This window comes from Littorina saxatilis, linkage group LG15, assembly GCF_037325665.1.
Source record: "Littorina saxatilis isolate snail1 linkage group LG15, US_GU_Lsax_2.0, whole genome shotgun sequence".
Taxonomy (NCBI): Eukaryota; Metazoa; Mollusca; class Gastropoda; order Littorinimorpha; family Littorinidae; genus Littorina; species Littorina saxatilis.
The window spans coordinates 38375375-38391355 of record NC_090259.1 but is presented as its reverse complement, the minus strand read 5'-3'; the positions used below and the strand labels follow the sequence as shown (position 1 = coordinate 38391355).

Sequence of the window (15981 nt, the reverse complement as noted above, 5' to 3'; positions counted from 1 at the left end):
CACATAATAAATCAAGTCTCGCCAGATGCACACACACACACATAATTTATTGCAACTAGTTGTTGGTTTTTACTGCGTGCTCATCAGGCAACCTGTGTGGTTTACTTACATCTTTACACAATGAAAAGTGTTTTGGCTCCTCTCATTTTGGCTATAGCAGGTAAGTGTTATCTTTGTCATTAATTCTTTATTTAATCATTTATTTATGTATTCATTTATCTATTTATTTATTTTTATTTTTTATTTTATTTTTTATTTATTCTTTTTTTTATTTTTTTCCCCCGGCAAAAGTAGGTTAGTATTGTCTGTTGTTTATAGTTAATTCTGTTAACTGGTTCGAACGTTTTCACCTTCATACCATTACAGAAGAAAAGGGAAAGTAACAAGGGGCATTCGAAATTCCTTAAAAAAAAACCTAGGAACCAAATTATTGCACCCATTAATTTTTCGTACCCCCCAAAAACATTCATTCCCGTGTCATTTCATCCAGACTTTCTATGCCATTAAAGGCCACTAACTTGGCTATCTGGCACACTTCTCAGATAAAAGATTTCTTTGACAGGATCGTCACGTGACCGCCTCACAAATATGGCTACTCTCAAAATCGACCTGACAAAAACGTAATGTAACAATTCAAAAATCGAGGAAAATTCAGAATAGGCAATTGGCAACTTTTATGTACGAGTTTATTTAGAACAGGTTGTTTTGTTTCACTATTCTTCTTCTTCTTCTGCGTTCGTGGGCTGAAACTCCCACGTACACTCGTGTTTTTTTTTGCACGAGTGGAATTTTACGTGTATGACCGTTTTTTTACCCCGCCATTTAGGCAGCCATACGCCGTTTTCGGAGGAAGCATGCTGGGTATTTTCGTGTTTCTATAACCCACCGAACTCTGACATGGATTACAGGATCTTTTTCGTGCGCACGTGGTCTTGTGCTTGCGTGTACACACGGGGGTGTTCGGACACCGAGGAGAGTCTGCACACAAAGTTGACTCTGAGAAATAAATCTCTCGCCGAACGTGGGGACGAACTCACGCTGACAGCGGCCAACTGGATACAAATCCAGCGCGCTACCGACTGAGCTACATCCCCGCCCCGTGCGTCAGTGTTTCTTGTGTTTTGTCTAGTGTATAAGTTGCCAAGTTAATTGTGCCTCCTATTCTAAATTTTCGTCGATTTCTTGATTGGTACCTGTCACGTTTCAATATATCACTTAAGGTGATTATGAACCGGTTAATTACTACTAATTAACTAACCACACCACGATCCACTCTCGCAGGCATACAATTAAATAGAGTCAACAAAAGTATAAGTTTCAGACGCCTGTTTATGTATAAACTCTCCACCTCCCTCGAGCCTTCACTCAAAATATGTTCCTTTTACGTTCTCAACACGTAAAAAAACCAGTGTTCACTGACAAAATGCCAGTAGTATATAGAAAATTATAGTAACACGCTGAACCCGTGTAAATATAGTTAAATGCGAATGTTCTGTTCGAAAAGCTCTAGTTCGTGCAGGTGTCACACACCCCACGTTGTCACTACTCCAATGAAATCACAGATACGAAAAGACAACGGTGGTCAACGGGGTGCGTACGACATGGTGCACTTAGCTTTATCTCTGCTGCTGCTGCTTAGCCGGTATGCTGGTTAGTCGGTTCGCTGGTTAGCCGGTTCGCTGGTTAGCCGGTCCGCTGGTTAGCCGGTCCGCTGGTTAGCCGGTCCGCTGGTTAGCCGGTCTCCTGGTTAGCGTAGCTTCAACAGGTCCCGCCAAAGTCAGCCGTGCAGATGTTACAGGAACGTAACGAAACGAAACGAAACGAAACGAAGGCTGCAAACAGAAAGCATCGGTGCACTAAACATGTCAGCTACCCCTCACCCACCACCTTTAAACATGTCATCTTTAAATATCTCATCGAGCACGTGGGCCTGCACAAAACGGACTTTTTACAACAACAAAACAGTCATTTTCCGTCCTTCTCTCCCTATCTGCAAAAACCATATACAGATTAGTATTTTAGCGTCACAGAGAGTAAATTATGCGCTAGCCTGGAAAGAACAACAGAGAGTATTTCATTCCACAACACAGACTCATCAACAGCGTTAAATAATGATTTATTACCTCAAAAGCCTATGATTGTACTCTCAATGGAAGCAAAGTCCGCCTCCTCCCTGGAACCGCCTCTGTTCGTCAACAGTGACCAAAAACCTCCAGAACCCCTTGTCGAATCCTTATGCGAAAGCCATCGCCGACGAAGGAAAGTTGACGACTTGTCCTCAGCAAAGTACTGGCAGTGAAAAGGAATAACTTGTGGAAGTTCCCCTAGAGTGCCGAATATAACATTCGGTGAAAAACCATCATACTCTAGAAACTGTGTATTAGATCCTTCCCCTTCTGCCGCTGGGTGTCAAGTGTGTCGTCCTTTGAGTCTCTGACAGACCACCTAGCCAAATACACGTGACTGACCTTGTCACCAAACCAGTCCAGCTATACACAATTCTGCCTCCCAAGCAGAAAAAAGACACGAGAAACTCGATCCGCGAAAATCCCGTGCGCGCTGTCAGCGAAAAACCGTCAGCCCTGTGACAGCAAAAAACCCCGCTGTGAAACTCGTGCACTACAAAACATCCGTGCTGATTGAGCACTGTCAGCAAACTCTGCTGTAGCCCAATATCACGTACAGGCGCTTTCTATCATACTCGACCAAGAACAGGCACTCCACTGAGTGACACTTTCTTGGTCTCTGTCACCCGATCGTGACACACCTCCCCTCTTCAAGACGAAACCTCGGTTTCGCTCACAGTCATGTTCTCCTCTACAGCCCGAGAGAGAAAGTCAGCTCCAACATTGTTGGCGCCCGGAATGACGCGTACCGTGAATTGGTACGGTTGGAGAATCAACGCCCAGCGCATAAGTCTGGCGTTTGCCAACCTTGCAACCTGAAGATATTGCAGAGGTTGATGGTCTGTTTCCAGACAGAAAGGTCGTCCTCAAGAACGAGCAACCCCTCGTTTCACCCCTGATGACTGCAACCTTCTCTGTCTTCTTGTCTTTGTTCTTCTGGTCTTTGTTCTTCTCCCCGTAGGCTGTCCTCTCTATGTAGGCGCGCAGCAGGTTGGCGTGGTACAGGCGTGCTTTCCCGTGCATCATGATCCTGTAGTCGTTCTGGCCCACCCTCGCTGTCACCTCAAAAGGTCCTTGCCACTGCAGTTGTAGCTTGTTGTGTTTGACAGGTAAAAGTAGCAACACCCGTTCTCCAATCTTGAAGCTGCGCGGCCGTGCCTTGCGGTCGAATCCTCGCGCGTAACGCTGTGCTGCTCTTCCCAGGTTCTCTTGAGCCAGTTTGCAGGTCTCTTCAATCCTGTTCCTGAGTTCTACGATGTAGGTCGCTGTCGTCTGCACCTCCTCGTCAGCTTCTTCGTCCGTCCAAGCCTGACGCAGGATAGCCATGGGACCGCGTACCTGTCTGCCGTACAACAACTCAAATGGGGAAAAGCCCAAGCTCTCCTGAGGAACCTCGCGGTATGCAAAAAGCAATGCTGGGATGTACCTGTCCCACGTGCGTGGTTTCTCCTGAGCTAGTTTCCTCAGCATGGTCTTCAAGGTGCCATTGAACCTTTCCACCAGTCCGTTGCACTGAGCATGGTAAGGAGTGGTGAAATGCTGCTCCAGTGATAGCAGTCGTGCTGCCTCCGCCATCACTCCTCCCGTGAACTGCGTGCCTCTGTCGGTGAGTACCTCTGATGGAATTCCCAGCCGGGACCACATAGTAACCAGAGCCTCAGCTACTCGCGTGGCTTCAATCGATTTCAGAGGGATCGCCTCTGGGTATCGAGTAGCGTAGTCCACCATGGTCAAAATGTATCTGTTTCCGTCCTCAGACGCAGGCAAGATGGGCCCGATGATGTCCACTGCCACCCGACGAAAGGGTTCGTCGATGAGCGGCATCTTCTCTAAGGGGACCTTCCTCACCCTTCCTTTGGCAACCACCTTCTGGCACTTATCGCAGGACGCACAGAAACGTCGGACATCCGTGCAGATGCCTGGCCAGTAAAAGTGGCGCCAGACACGATCCGTGGTCTTCTTGGTGCCAAGATGACCTCCCAGAATCGAGTCGTGTGCCGTTGCCATGACACCCTCGCGAAACTCGCGAGGCACGACAACCTGTTTGAATGTACCTTCTTGGTTGCTGAACTCACGGTAGAGCAACTTCTTGTCCCTGAGGAACCTTGACCTCCCATGCTTCCCGCTCAGCTTCACCTTCCCCGACTTCGCGTGCTCCCGAGGAGTCGCTAATGTCGGATCAGATGCCTGAGCCTTCGCGAGAAGCGCGGGGGTCACGTTCCCCAGGGCAGCTCGTGCAGCAGGTAGGGGTTTGAGAGGTTTGTCCTCTCGCTCCGCCTGTGCCCGCGTGAGCACTGAAATGACGTCGGGAGACCGATAAACGGGAACCTCCCTGGTGACGCCGTCCACAAACTGAACCCGGTTTCCAATGAGCAGGTCGCATGGAGGATCGTCCATGACGACGGCCACAATGGTCCCCGTGAACAACGGTGTTACGACCTTGATCACTGCCGTGTTCAAGTCGTAAGCGTGAGATGCCTCGGCCATTCTCACCCTGATGCTGTCTCCTGTGTAGGCCATAGCTGGAACTAGACTCGCCCGAACCACTATCATGTCTGCCCCTGTGTCCCGCAGACCTTCGCCCTTCACTCCGTTAACGTAGACGTTGCAGTGGGGCTGGAAATGTTTCCTGGAGCACGGAACGCAGAGTTGTGGAATTGTGCATGAGCTCGTGACGTCCCTTAGCTCCTCACTGCCAACAAAGTGTACGCCCTTCTGGTCAGCCTGTCTCCTGTGGCAGTCCTTCTTCACGTGGCCCCGCTTGTTGCAGTAATAACACTGGATGTCAGTTCTGGAACTTGATCCTTTGTGTCCCTGATCGTCCTTCCCGTCCTTGGGTCCTGAAGAACCTGAATTTCCCGATTTTCCCGGCCGTGAGCCTGAAGATTTGCCGGAGATCGCCTGGGCGTCCTCGTGTACTCTGATCCAGTCGGCTGCTTCCTGAGTAGTCTTTGGCTGGTGCTCCTGCACGAAGGTCACCACCTCAGGTCGCAGGCTGGACATCAGTTGTTCCATGACTATGAGGTCGGCAAGGTCGTCGACGGTCCAGTTCTTCTCGGCCATCTCCACCCAGCGCCGCAGGTAGAGATTTAGGCGTGCCACAAACTGATGGCTCAGCTCGCCGCTCAGTCTCTTGCTGTTACGCAGACGTCGTCTGTAGGCTTCAGCAGTCAGGTTGAAGCGCTGGAGTAACGCCTTCTTTAGTGCCTGATAGTCTCTCGCCTCGTCGTCATCCAAAGCGTTGTAGAGCTGCAATGCGCGTCCTTTTAAGCAGGTGCTAAGGCGGCTAGCCCACGTGGCCTCTTCCCACTTCTGGTCAGATGCAATGCGCTCAAACCGGCGTAAAAAGTCGTCGAGCTCGTCCTTGTCATCGTCGAACGTCGGCAGTCTCGTACGGTCGGCAACAAACGTCGGCGCGCTAGCCTGAGTAAGCGTACCCTTCTCGGCCTGTAGCCTAGCTAGCTCTAGCTGGTGATCGCGTTCGGCCTGTTTGTCCTGTCTGTCACGTTCTGCCTGTCGTTCCCTTTCTTGTCTGTCAAGTTCGGCCTGTCGTTCGGCCTGTCGTTCTTGTCTCTCAAGCTCGTCTTTCTTTTCCTGTCTGTCAAGTTCGGCCTGTCGTTCTTGTCTCTCAAGCTCGTCTTTCTTATCTTGTCTGTCTCGTTCATCTTTCTCTTTCCGTTCTTGTCTGTCACGTTCGTCTTGTCGTTCCTGTCTCTCACGTTCGGCCTGTCGTTCTTGTCTGTCAAGCTCTTCTTTTCTCGTCTGTCGCTCTATGTCTTCCTTACGTTCTAACTCCTTGCGCTTAAGCAAACTACGCGCTCTAACGCGTGCGTCTCGCTCTGTCTGTTCCTCGCTACCAGGAGTCTCAAAAGTTAATCTCTTCGTAGGAGATCCCCCTGTAGCCATGGTTAGTTTAACAAAGCTTTATCACAAAAGTAAGTCTAACGCAGCTATAGCTAGAATACGCGGTGATGAAATGGATACAAAAATCCCGCAACCAGAAAATGCAGAAGAAAAATCCAAACGGTGTAGAACAAATCGCGTAGCCTACTTTATGGCTGCTTTTTGCGGTGAAACAAAGTGTTTCCCACAGCCGTGGCCTACTTTATCGGCTGCTTTTTGCGGTGAAACAAAGCGTTTCCCACAGCCTTGGTTAGGACGGAAGTCCTCGGACCCTTCCCCCCCAAAATTCCAACAAAGTCAAAATATGGAGAAAAATCCAAGTAAAACAAGACGGTAGAAATGTAACCTGTTACAGAATGCGAAACAACAATGTAGAGAAAACTGAGTAAAACGAGTAACAAATCCGCTAACCCTGCTCAGCTCTCTGCAACGGAAAACTATGAACGTACAACAACAAAGATTCACAAACAAAGGAAAGGGAAGTAATCACAGTTAGCGCATACAATAACTCACAAATTACAATTTACATTTCCTGCAAGATGTGAATCGCTTAAGGTGTGGTATATGATCAAAACTATACAAAAAAGGGTAGCACCAAGCAGAAAATAAGTCGAGCACTGACGAGATTATCTGCTCTTAGTTATCCTTAATTGGTGGGTCTTTATCAGTTGGAAATTAACTGAGTAAATCCCGGCTTGGCCCCCATGTGTCACGTTTCAATATATCACTTAAGGTGATTATGAACCGGTTAATTACTACTAATTAACTAACCACACCACGATCCACTCTCGCAGGCATACAATTAAATAGAGTCAACAAAAGTATAAGTTTCAGACGCCTGTTTATGTATAAACTCTCCACCTCCCTCGAGCCTTCACTCAAAATATGTTCCTTTTACGTTCTCAACACGTAAAAAAACCAGTGTTCACTGACAAAATGCCAGTAGTATATAGAAAATTATAGTAACACGCTGAACCCGTGTAAATATAGTTAAATGCGAATGTTCTGTTCGAAAAGCTCTAGTTCGTGCAGGTGTCACACACCCCACGTTGTCACTACTCCAATGAAATCACAGATACGAAAAGACAACGGTGGTCAACGGGGTGCGTACGACATGGTGCACTTAGCTTTATCTCTGCTGCTGCTGCTTAGCCGGTATGCTGGTTAGTCGGTTCGCTGGTTAGCCGGTTCGCTGGTTAGCCGGTCCGCTGGTTAGCCGGTCCGCTGGTTAGCCGGTCCGCTGGTTAGCCGGTCTCCTGGTTAGCGTAGCTTCAACAGGTCCCGCCAAAGTCAGCCGTGCAGATGTTACAGGAACGTAACGAAACGAAACGAAACGAAACGAAGGCTGCAAACAGAAAGCATCGGTGCACTAAACATGTCAGCTACCCCTCACCCACCACCTTTAAACATGTCATCTTTAAATATCTCATCGAGCACGTGGGCCTGCACAAAACGGACTTTTTACAACAACAAAACAGTCATTTTCCGTCCTTCTCTCCCTATCTGCAAAAACCATATACAGATTAGTATTTTAGCGTCACAGAGAGTAAATTATGCGCTAGCCTGGAAAGAACAACAGAGAGTATTTCATTCCACAACACAGACTCATCAACAGCGTTAAATAATGATTTATTACCTCAAAAGCCTATGATTGTACTCTCAATGGAAGCAAAGTCCGCCTCCTCCCTGGAACCGCCTCTGTTCGTCAACAGTGACCAAAAACCTCCAGAACCCCTTGTCGAATCCTTATGCGAAAGCCATCGCCGACGAAGGAAAGTTGACGACTTGTCCTCAGCAAAGTACTGGCAGTGAAAAGGAATAACTTGTGGAAGTTCCCCTAGAGTGCCGAATATAACATTCGGTGAAAAACCATCATACTCTAGAAACTGTGTATTAGATCCTTCCCCTTCTGCCGCTGGGTGTCAAGTGTGTCGTCCTTTGAGTCTCTGACAGACCACCTAGCCAAATACACGTGACTGACCTTGTCACCAAACCAGTCCAGCTATACACAATTCTGCCTCCCAAGCAGAAAAAAGACACGAGAAACTCGATCCGCGAAAATCCCGTGCGCGCTGTCAGCGAAAAACCGTCAGCCCTGTGACAGCAAAAACCCCCGCTGTGAAACTCGTGCACTACAAAACATCCGTGCTAGTTGAGCACTGTCAGCAAACTCTGCTGTAGCCCAATATCACGTACAGGCGCTTTCTATCATACTCGACCAAGAACAGGCACTCCACTGAGTGACACTTTCTTGGTCTCTGTCACCCGATCGTGACAGTACCTATATACAGTTTTTGTCAGGTCGATTTTGGGGGTACCCTTATTTGGGAGGCGATCACGTTACCTCTGTAAAAGAAACCTTTGATCTGAGAAGTGTGCCAGATAGCCAAGTTAGTGGCCTTTAATGGTATGGAAATTATGAATGAAATAACACGGGAATGAATGTTTTAGTTGGGATGGATGCAATATATTTTTTTCGTAGGTTTATTATGAAGTATTTCGAATGTCCCTTGTTATTTCCCGTTTCTTCTGTCATGGTATGAAGGTGAATACGTTCGAACCACTCAGTCCAGTTGGGGTACGAAAATGGAAGCAATATTTCTTTTCGTAGGTTTATTATGAAGTATTTTGAATACCCCTTGTTTCTTCTTGAATGGTATTATTATAAGGCCGTGCATACGTCAAAAAAAGTCTTTGATCTGAAAAGTGAGCTGGCTGCTTTCTTATTTTTCTCACAGTCACCCTGAACGTGCAGTGTACGTCACTGCGAGGGACGTGTGTTGAGATGTGTTCGAAGAACTCTGACTGTCCGTTCGGCACTCTCTGTCGGTCCAACGGCTGTGGTCACACATGCCAGACGCATGCCGCCCGGAGATCACCCGTCAGACGTAAGACATTAAGTCACACAAACATACACGCACGCACGGTATGGGCGCACGCCAATCACGCACGCACGCCAGCACGAACGCACACACACGCACGCGGACTCACACACGCACGCACGCCGGCTCGCTCGCTCGCACGCACGAACGCACGCACACACGCACCCACGCACGCACACACACACACACACACACACACACGCATTACACACACACGCACGCATGCTCGCACGCACGCACCCACACATACGCACATACACACACACACACCCACACATACACACACCGGCACACACACAAGGCATCGCAAGTGCATGAGTTTGATATGACAGTTATTACTGGTATGATTGAATGCACAGTTTTAACAAGAACCTATGTCGTCTACTCCGATAATTATGCAATAACAACTAGGATATGGTGCAATTTAATGACCGAATTTCTATTTCATTAGAAAAAAAAGTAGACAATTTTATGTTTCTGTTGTGGGCGGTCTTCTTTACATTGTTTGTGTCACCGTCAGCGTGAAGAAATAATGCAGACACGGTTTGATCCAATCATATACTGGTGAACGAAATTAAGCCAAAAAAACACACACACAAAAACCTATCTCCGCAGGGCGCAGGTGCCTATTCTGGTGCCCATTACTTTTATTTTGGTGTCAATACAATTGTATGTCACCCCCTCCCCCCCAACACACATACACACACCCCTCCACTGACTCGCTATCTGTCCTCTTATAACATTAAAAAAAATATTTTTCTGTCAAAATTAAAGCCGAATTCTGAAATATGTGATAAAATTACAACACGACATCCTCCCCCCCCCCCCCCTCTCTCTCTCTCTATGTTTATTTGCTTGTTTGCTTACTTGTCGATTGTTTGCTGGTTCCGACGTTCGTTTACTTTGTTTATTTGTCATGTTGCTTTACTTGTTTATCATTTATTAGATATTTGTATTAGAAGTAAGGACCGGTTGTAAGAAAAGGCGTCGCCTTAAACCTCTATCCTTGAAAAATAAAGTTCCATCACCATCATTATCATCATCATCATCATCTGTCTCTCTCTGTGTCTCTGTCTGTCTCTCTCACTGTCTCTCTCTCTCTGTCTCTCTCTCTCTCTCACTCTCTCTCTCTCTCCCTCTCTCTCTCTCTCTCTCTCTATCGTACATCGTTAACGCGCGTCGAGCGTTTTCAAAGGGTTATACAACCTGCAGCGTCACCTGTAAGAGTTGCAGCATGATGAAACTGATTTTCTTTGCTCTGTGTGTTGCAGTGACTTTGGACTCCAATGCAGAGAGCTCTTCTGTTTGTCCGTCAGACCCAAGTTAGTGAACACTTGTTGGCTCACGTAAGTGTAGCCTATGCGATCGTAACTTTGTCTGTCTGTGCGTGCGTTTGTGCGTGTGTGCGTGTGTGTGTATGTCTGTGGTAGAAACTTTAACATTTCCGAGTCTATGTGTGAGTGGTTATCCAAGACTATGGATAAAGCTCGCATAAGATTACGTCACGGTCAAAAGTGTTTGACGTCAATTAATGCATCATGACGGCATGCCTCCCTGTAGTCTTTCTCTCAGTCTCGCGTGGTGTGTGTGGTCTCGGTCATTGTTATTTTGAGCGGGCCGAGACTATTTGGCAGTCGTGTCCCTGTAAGTGTAAGTAGGCTACATGCAGACAGACAGATCTAGATCTAGTGTCTCTCTTTCTTGCACAGTGTCACCTAAGCTTACTGTGTGTGTGGGTGTGTATGTGTGACGGAGTGATTGAGTTTGTGTTACTGTTTGTCTATTTCTTACGTGAGCCTTGAAGGCTTCGCCTCTTGTTTTGTCTTGGCTATCCCACGTTATTGTTGCTGTAGGTATTAATGTAGACAGGGATACGATAGGATAAAATAAGGTCAGATGCATCGCTTGATCGCTCGATTTCCTTTCTCCGAGTCATTTGTCGCGATTTGACGTCTCAGGCTGACTAAATCCCCCCCCGCTGGTTAGGGGGAAGAATTTACCCGATGCTCCCCAGCATGTCGTAAGAGGCGACTAACGGATTCTGTTTCTCTTTTTACCCTTGTTAAGTGTTTCTTGTATAGAATATAGTCAATTTTTGTAAAGATTTAAGTCAAGCAGTATGTAAGAAATGTTAAGTCCTTTGTACTGGAAACTTGCATTCTCCCAGTAAGGTACGTTGCAAGCCCCTGGAGCAAATTTTTGATTAGTGCTTTTGGGTAACAAGAAACAATTGACAAGTGGCTCTATCCCATCTCCCCCCCCCCCCCTCCTTTCCCCGTCGCGATACAACCTTGAATGGTTGAAAACGACGTTAAACACCAAATAAAGAAAGAAAGAAAGGCTGACTGAAACTCATATCTATCAAGTGCAGCTGGCCAAGACTAGAGTGCATGTCTGTGTGCGTTCAATCGTAAAGAATCAAAGGAGTTCTAACTTCGATGGATCGATACATGAATGTTATTTATAACTTTGACCAAAATATGACATTTGACACAGATCAGCGCGGTCTCAGAGAACAATTTCTTTCTTTATTTGGTGTTTAACGTCGTTTTCAACCGTTCAAGGTTATATCGCGACGGCTCAGAGAACAATTGTTGTAACGCGTTTTGTCAAAATGTAAAACATTTTACAAAACGAGTGGCGCGCCCACAAGACCCCTTATCTTCTTTGAAATTGGAAGTCAAGAAAACTTAGAATCTTCACCATCAAATAATTTCCAAATTGTGTGTCTGTCTGTTTGTATGCTACTCATGCAAATCCACAGTTCAATTAAAAGTCATTTATTTCCTTTTACCCCGATTATTTAAAATATCCTGAATGAAGACCAATATTTGTTTTTGTGTGTTGGTTTGCTTGATAGTTTGATTTGTTGCAATTAAAGGGACAATCAAACAAAAGTCTTTAGGATCATTACATTGTCAGTGGGCATGAATCGTCGCCACCCCCCCCCCCCCCCCAAAAAAAAATTAATAAATCTGCAAGATGCATTGTTTTGCTTATCTTATAGTCTGCTTTTTCACATTTAAAGGGGTTTCCAGCGGGAGTCAGTGAGAACATAATTTTAAGTCATATAAATGTAAACAAAGATTTTCTGAACGAATATTTTTTTTAGTGTGCGTGTTTGTGTTGCCTTGTGTGATAGCCTGATTTTGCTTAGTTAAATGGACATCAAAGCGGAAACAAATTTGATAATTTCAACGTCATATAAAATGTAAACAAAGATCTTCTGATCAAAAACAACATCTGCTTCTTTGTATATATATGTGGGATAGTTTCATTTTGGTGTTAGTTAAAAGGACATCCAAGCGGAAGTCAATGGGGCCATTTTAAGGTTATATAAATTGTAAACAACGATCTTCTGAACGAAGAATTTATTTTTTTTTGCTTCTGTAATAGTCTGAATTCTCGCAGTTAAAAGGACATTCAGATAAAAGTCATTTTGTTCAATTTAACTCAAAATGTAAATATCCTGAATGACGACCATTTTGTTTTTGTGTTCTGGTTTGCTTGATAGTCTTATTTTTTGCAGTTAAAGCGACAATCAAGTGGAAGTCAGTTGCCATTAATCGTCGCCGAAATAAATGAAATTTTCTGCACGATGCATTATTTTGCTTGTGTTATAGTCTGCTGTTTTGCGTTTAAGGTAGTTCACTGGACCCGTTAAATATAATTTGGTTTCTCCCAAAAGTTGGTTACTTTTTAAGTTCGATCTGTCTGCTATGCATTCAGCATAAAAAAAATATTGGGTAGTGGGTTCGTTTCGGAGCTATGAGTCTCGGAAGACAGTGCCCGTTTTGAATTTTGGACCGAAAAATCGAAAAATGGGTATGTTTTGAAAACGGCCAATTACACAAACATCTGCATAGGAATAGTCATTTAAAAAATATCACCCAAAGCAGCAATGGGCAGGTAACGAAGTGCACTGGTAAACGAAAATGTTGCGCATACTCAAACTTTGTGACGTCACGTCTTTTGCCAGAGTTTATTTTAAATTTGTTCCTCATGTTGAGGTATTTTATTGCTGGTAGCCTGGAAATAAATTACGATTTGATGAGATGGGTTGTAAACGCAAGAGCGATCAAAACGGCATTAAAAAACCAAAAAAAACCGACAGGTTGGTAGTGTTTTTAGGGGGGGTTCACTCCCTTGATTAACCCCACCCTTTGCACTATTACTGTCCAGTGTGCCTCAGAAAAATATGTGTCACGATAATGTAAAGGGCTGTTGTCCGATCATTTGTCTCAGATATATGAGCCAACTAAATTATGTTTTTAAAAACCACTGTTACATATGACCTCTGTTGAAAGTCAAAGGTCACCGCAACTTTGAAAGGCCACAAGTCCGATTCAAATGTAATAAAAACGCCAATCAAAAGGTGGAGGTCACTTGTTTGATACAAGTGTAATAATAAAAATTAATAATCAAGGCTTGGTTTATAATTTTGCTTAATAGTGCGTACTGTTATTTGTTACGGTTTGAAGGCTGGGACTTTTTGAGGGTGGAATTAAAGCAATTTTTCGCCTTATGGGCCCCTTATGCCTCGAAGGACTTCAATTATTGTATTATCTGCTGCCAGCGTACAGTAGAAAGAGGGCTGCATACACAAGACACTTGTTCTTAATACTACTGGCTGTTATTCTAGTCCAAACACCGGTTTTAACATGTGGTATTCTGATGCAATCACGCTGTGAGCATCACGGGTTGGGAGACACTCTCTTACCTGCTACCGGAGCTTCAATGTTAGCTTTGGTAATTATTACGATGTCACTGGCAAAGAGAACGGCTTTGTACCGATTTCATTAGATGCCCACGTGTTTTTGACCTCGTGGTTGGGAGGCGTGTCGCATTGTTTTTATTTCTGGCGGTGTCGTCATTTTCTGACGTCATTCACTTACGCTGCCTGAAAAATGTGACGTTTGTTCTATTTACGTCATTCGAATGTTCGACGTTTTCTTCTTCTTCTTCTTCTTCTTCTGCGTTCCCTGTTCGATGTGTTCGAATTCCCAGCCTGCCAGGAAAAAATGGCGACACAACTCAGTGGCTTCCCTTTGTGTATGAAGAGTAATATCCCTGTCTCCATTTGACCTGCCTTAAAGGGGTTTTCCAGCGGGAGTCAGTGATATGATAATTTTAACGTCATATAAATGTAAACAAAGATTTGCCGGCACCTTCAGACATGTCTTTCATCTTGACCAACCAATTGACAACCTCGTTGGCTACATTTTTTTTAATTAATCAATTCCCTGTATAACAGCTTGCTGTAAAACTGAAACTGGATGATAGCCCAGAATTCTAGGGTTATTACATTTTGACAAAACGCGTGTTTGAGCCCCCTGCGTTTTGTAAAAAGTTTTTACATTTTGACAAAACGCGTTAGAACAACAATGACTGTCTCGATCTGTGTAAAGTGTTTGGTAAAAACAAAAACCACCCAAAAAATCACAAACAAATTCGATAACGCATATTACTAGTTTATTACAGAGGGTCCGTATTGACCTTTCATATTGTTGCTGATAATTTGCGGTATTATCCCCGAGTACGCAGTAGGAGGGTCCAGCAGACTTTAATTGTGTGTCTGTGTATCTGTCTGTCTGTCTCGACTTAACAGCTTATTGCTGGGAAACTACTGGGCGCAGTTCGTTCAAAAGTTGATACACTAACTTGATAAGTGATCCGGGTTCGATTCCCGGCATGGGCGGTCTATTTTTTTTAATTCTTGTTTACTATTGTTTATTATGAACGTTTTAATGTTTTATTTTACTCTAATAATTTTTTTAATTGTGTAAAATAAATAAATAATTTTTTTTTAAATCCACGTGCACAAGACAAAAACTTTCATACTGGGGGAGCGAGCCAGTCTGAAGAGTACTCGGGTCCAGCGCCAGCGTTTTTTTTATACCGGTTCAAATATGAAAACCTCGAAAACGAATTCGACTAACGGTGAGACTTAGCGGTTGATATATATAACATTTGAAACGCTTCTGTTCTTTAAAATAACATAGTCAATGCATAGCTTGGCTTGTTTAGACTATCCTTTACGCAAAAGAGTTGTCAGTTTTTGTAAACAAAGAACGGTTTAGAAAAATACACCTTCCGACCTCTCTGACCAATTTGTTGTTCATGAATTATTACTATTTTTCTTCTTTTTCTTTTTCATTTTTTTTATTTCAGGCTCCTGTTCTCTGGGAATCGCTCACTGCAAAACCAATCCTTGTTCTATTTCTACCTGCAGTGTTTCTGGTGCCCAGTGCTTGTGAGTGTCACAAGTTAAAACATAGTACATACACTTTATTATCTCAAACAAGAAATTCGTGCGTTTGTGTCAATCCTGACATCAAACAACATACACCATAACACAAAAACAAAATTATATGTTATTTCTTATATGCTGAATGTTAGCAAATGATAACAGACATGTCATGCGCAGGTAGAGAGGCCAACAGAGGACGTGTCCCTAATTTCTGTGTGTGTGTGTGTGTGTGTGTGTGTGTGTGTGTGTGTGTGTGTGTGTGTGTGTGTGCGTGCGCTAGGCCACAGAGTGGGGACTGTAATGGCGCATATCATATTCATACTTGCATGCGTGCGTGCGTGTGTGTATGTGTGTGTGTTGGTATCGTATATATATATTTAAAACACAGTGATGTCTTTATTTTCCAGTGATAACTACTGTGGCGGATGTAAGGCCGATTGGTGTCTGAACGGCTTTCCTATCTCCTGTTGAGTCGGGACATTCCAGATGACAATAATCTTTTCCACAACCCTGAAGACCGATAAACTTGGAAGTTTTAAAATACGGACTCCATTCACCAAAAATCTGTGCAGCTTTTATAATTATTTGTTTTTGTGTGGATATATTTAAACATTGTTTTAAGCACACAAACACGTCATGAAGGTAAAGACACTCTCAGAAATTTTGCATGCGTGAGTGTTTGTTTTTCTCTCTCTTTTGATTATAGCTAACAATGAAGAAATAAATATATTTAGATAACTGTTAAGAACCGCAATGTTGTTGATGTTGTTGTTGTGGTTGTTGTTGTTTGCTGGTTTTATTCTGTTTTATCATGTTTTTA

At 44.3% G+C, this 15981-nt stretch overlaps 1 protein-coding gene across 1 annotated transcript; it reads left to right on the top strand.

The window, feature by feature from the left end:
- Positions 1-15909, top strand: LOC138949275 (uncharacterized). Its single transcript, XM_070321065.1, has 5 exons — positions 1-160; positions 8768-8917; positions 10183-10233; positions 15083-15164; positions 15569-15909. The coding sequence occupies exons 1-5, from the start codon at positions 121-123 to the stop codon at positions 15630-15632; spliced, it is 387 nt and encodes a 128-aa protein (XP_070177166.1). The 5' UTR covers positions 1-120; the 3' UTR covers positions 15633-15909.
- The last annotated feature ends 72 nt before the right edge of the window (positions 15910-15981 follow it).

What these genes read in the sequence shown, in the direction of transcription:
- LOC138949275 (XM_070321065.1), top strand. Translation starts at nt 121, where the DNA reads ATGAAAAGTGTTTTGGCTCCTCTCATTTTGGCTATAGCAG. An exon ending in TCTCATTTTGGCTATAGCAG is followed by an intron (nt 161 to 8,767) that starts GTAAGTGTTATC and finishes TTTTTCTCACAG; the next exon opens with TCACCCTGAACGTGCAGTGT. An exon ending in TGTTTGTCCGTCAGACCCAA is followed by an intron (nt 10,234 to 15,082) that starts GTTAGTGAACAC and finishes TTTTTATTTCAG; the next exon opens with GCTCCTGTTCTCTGGGAATC.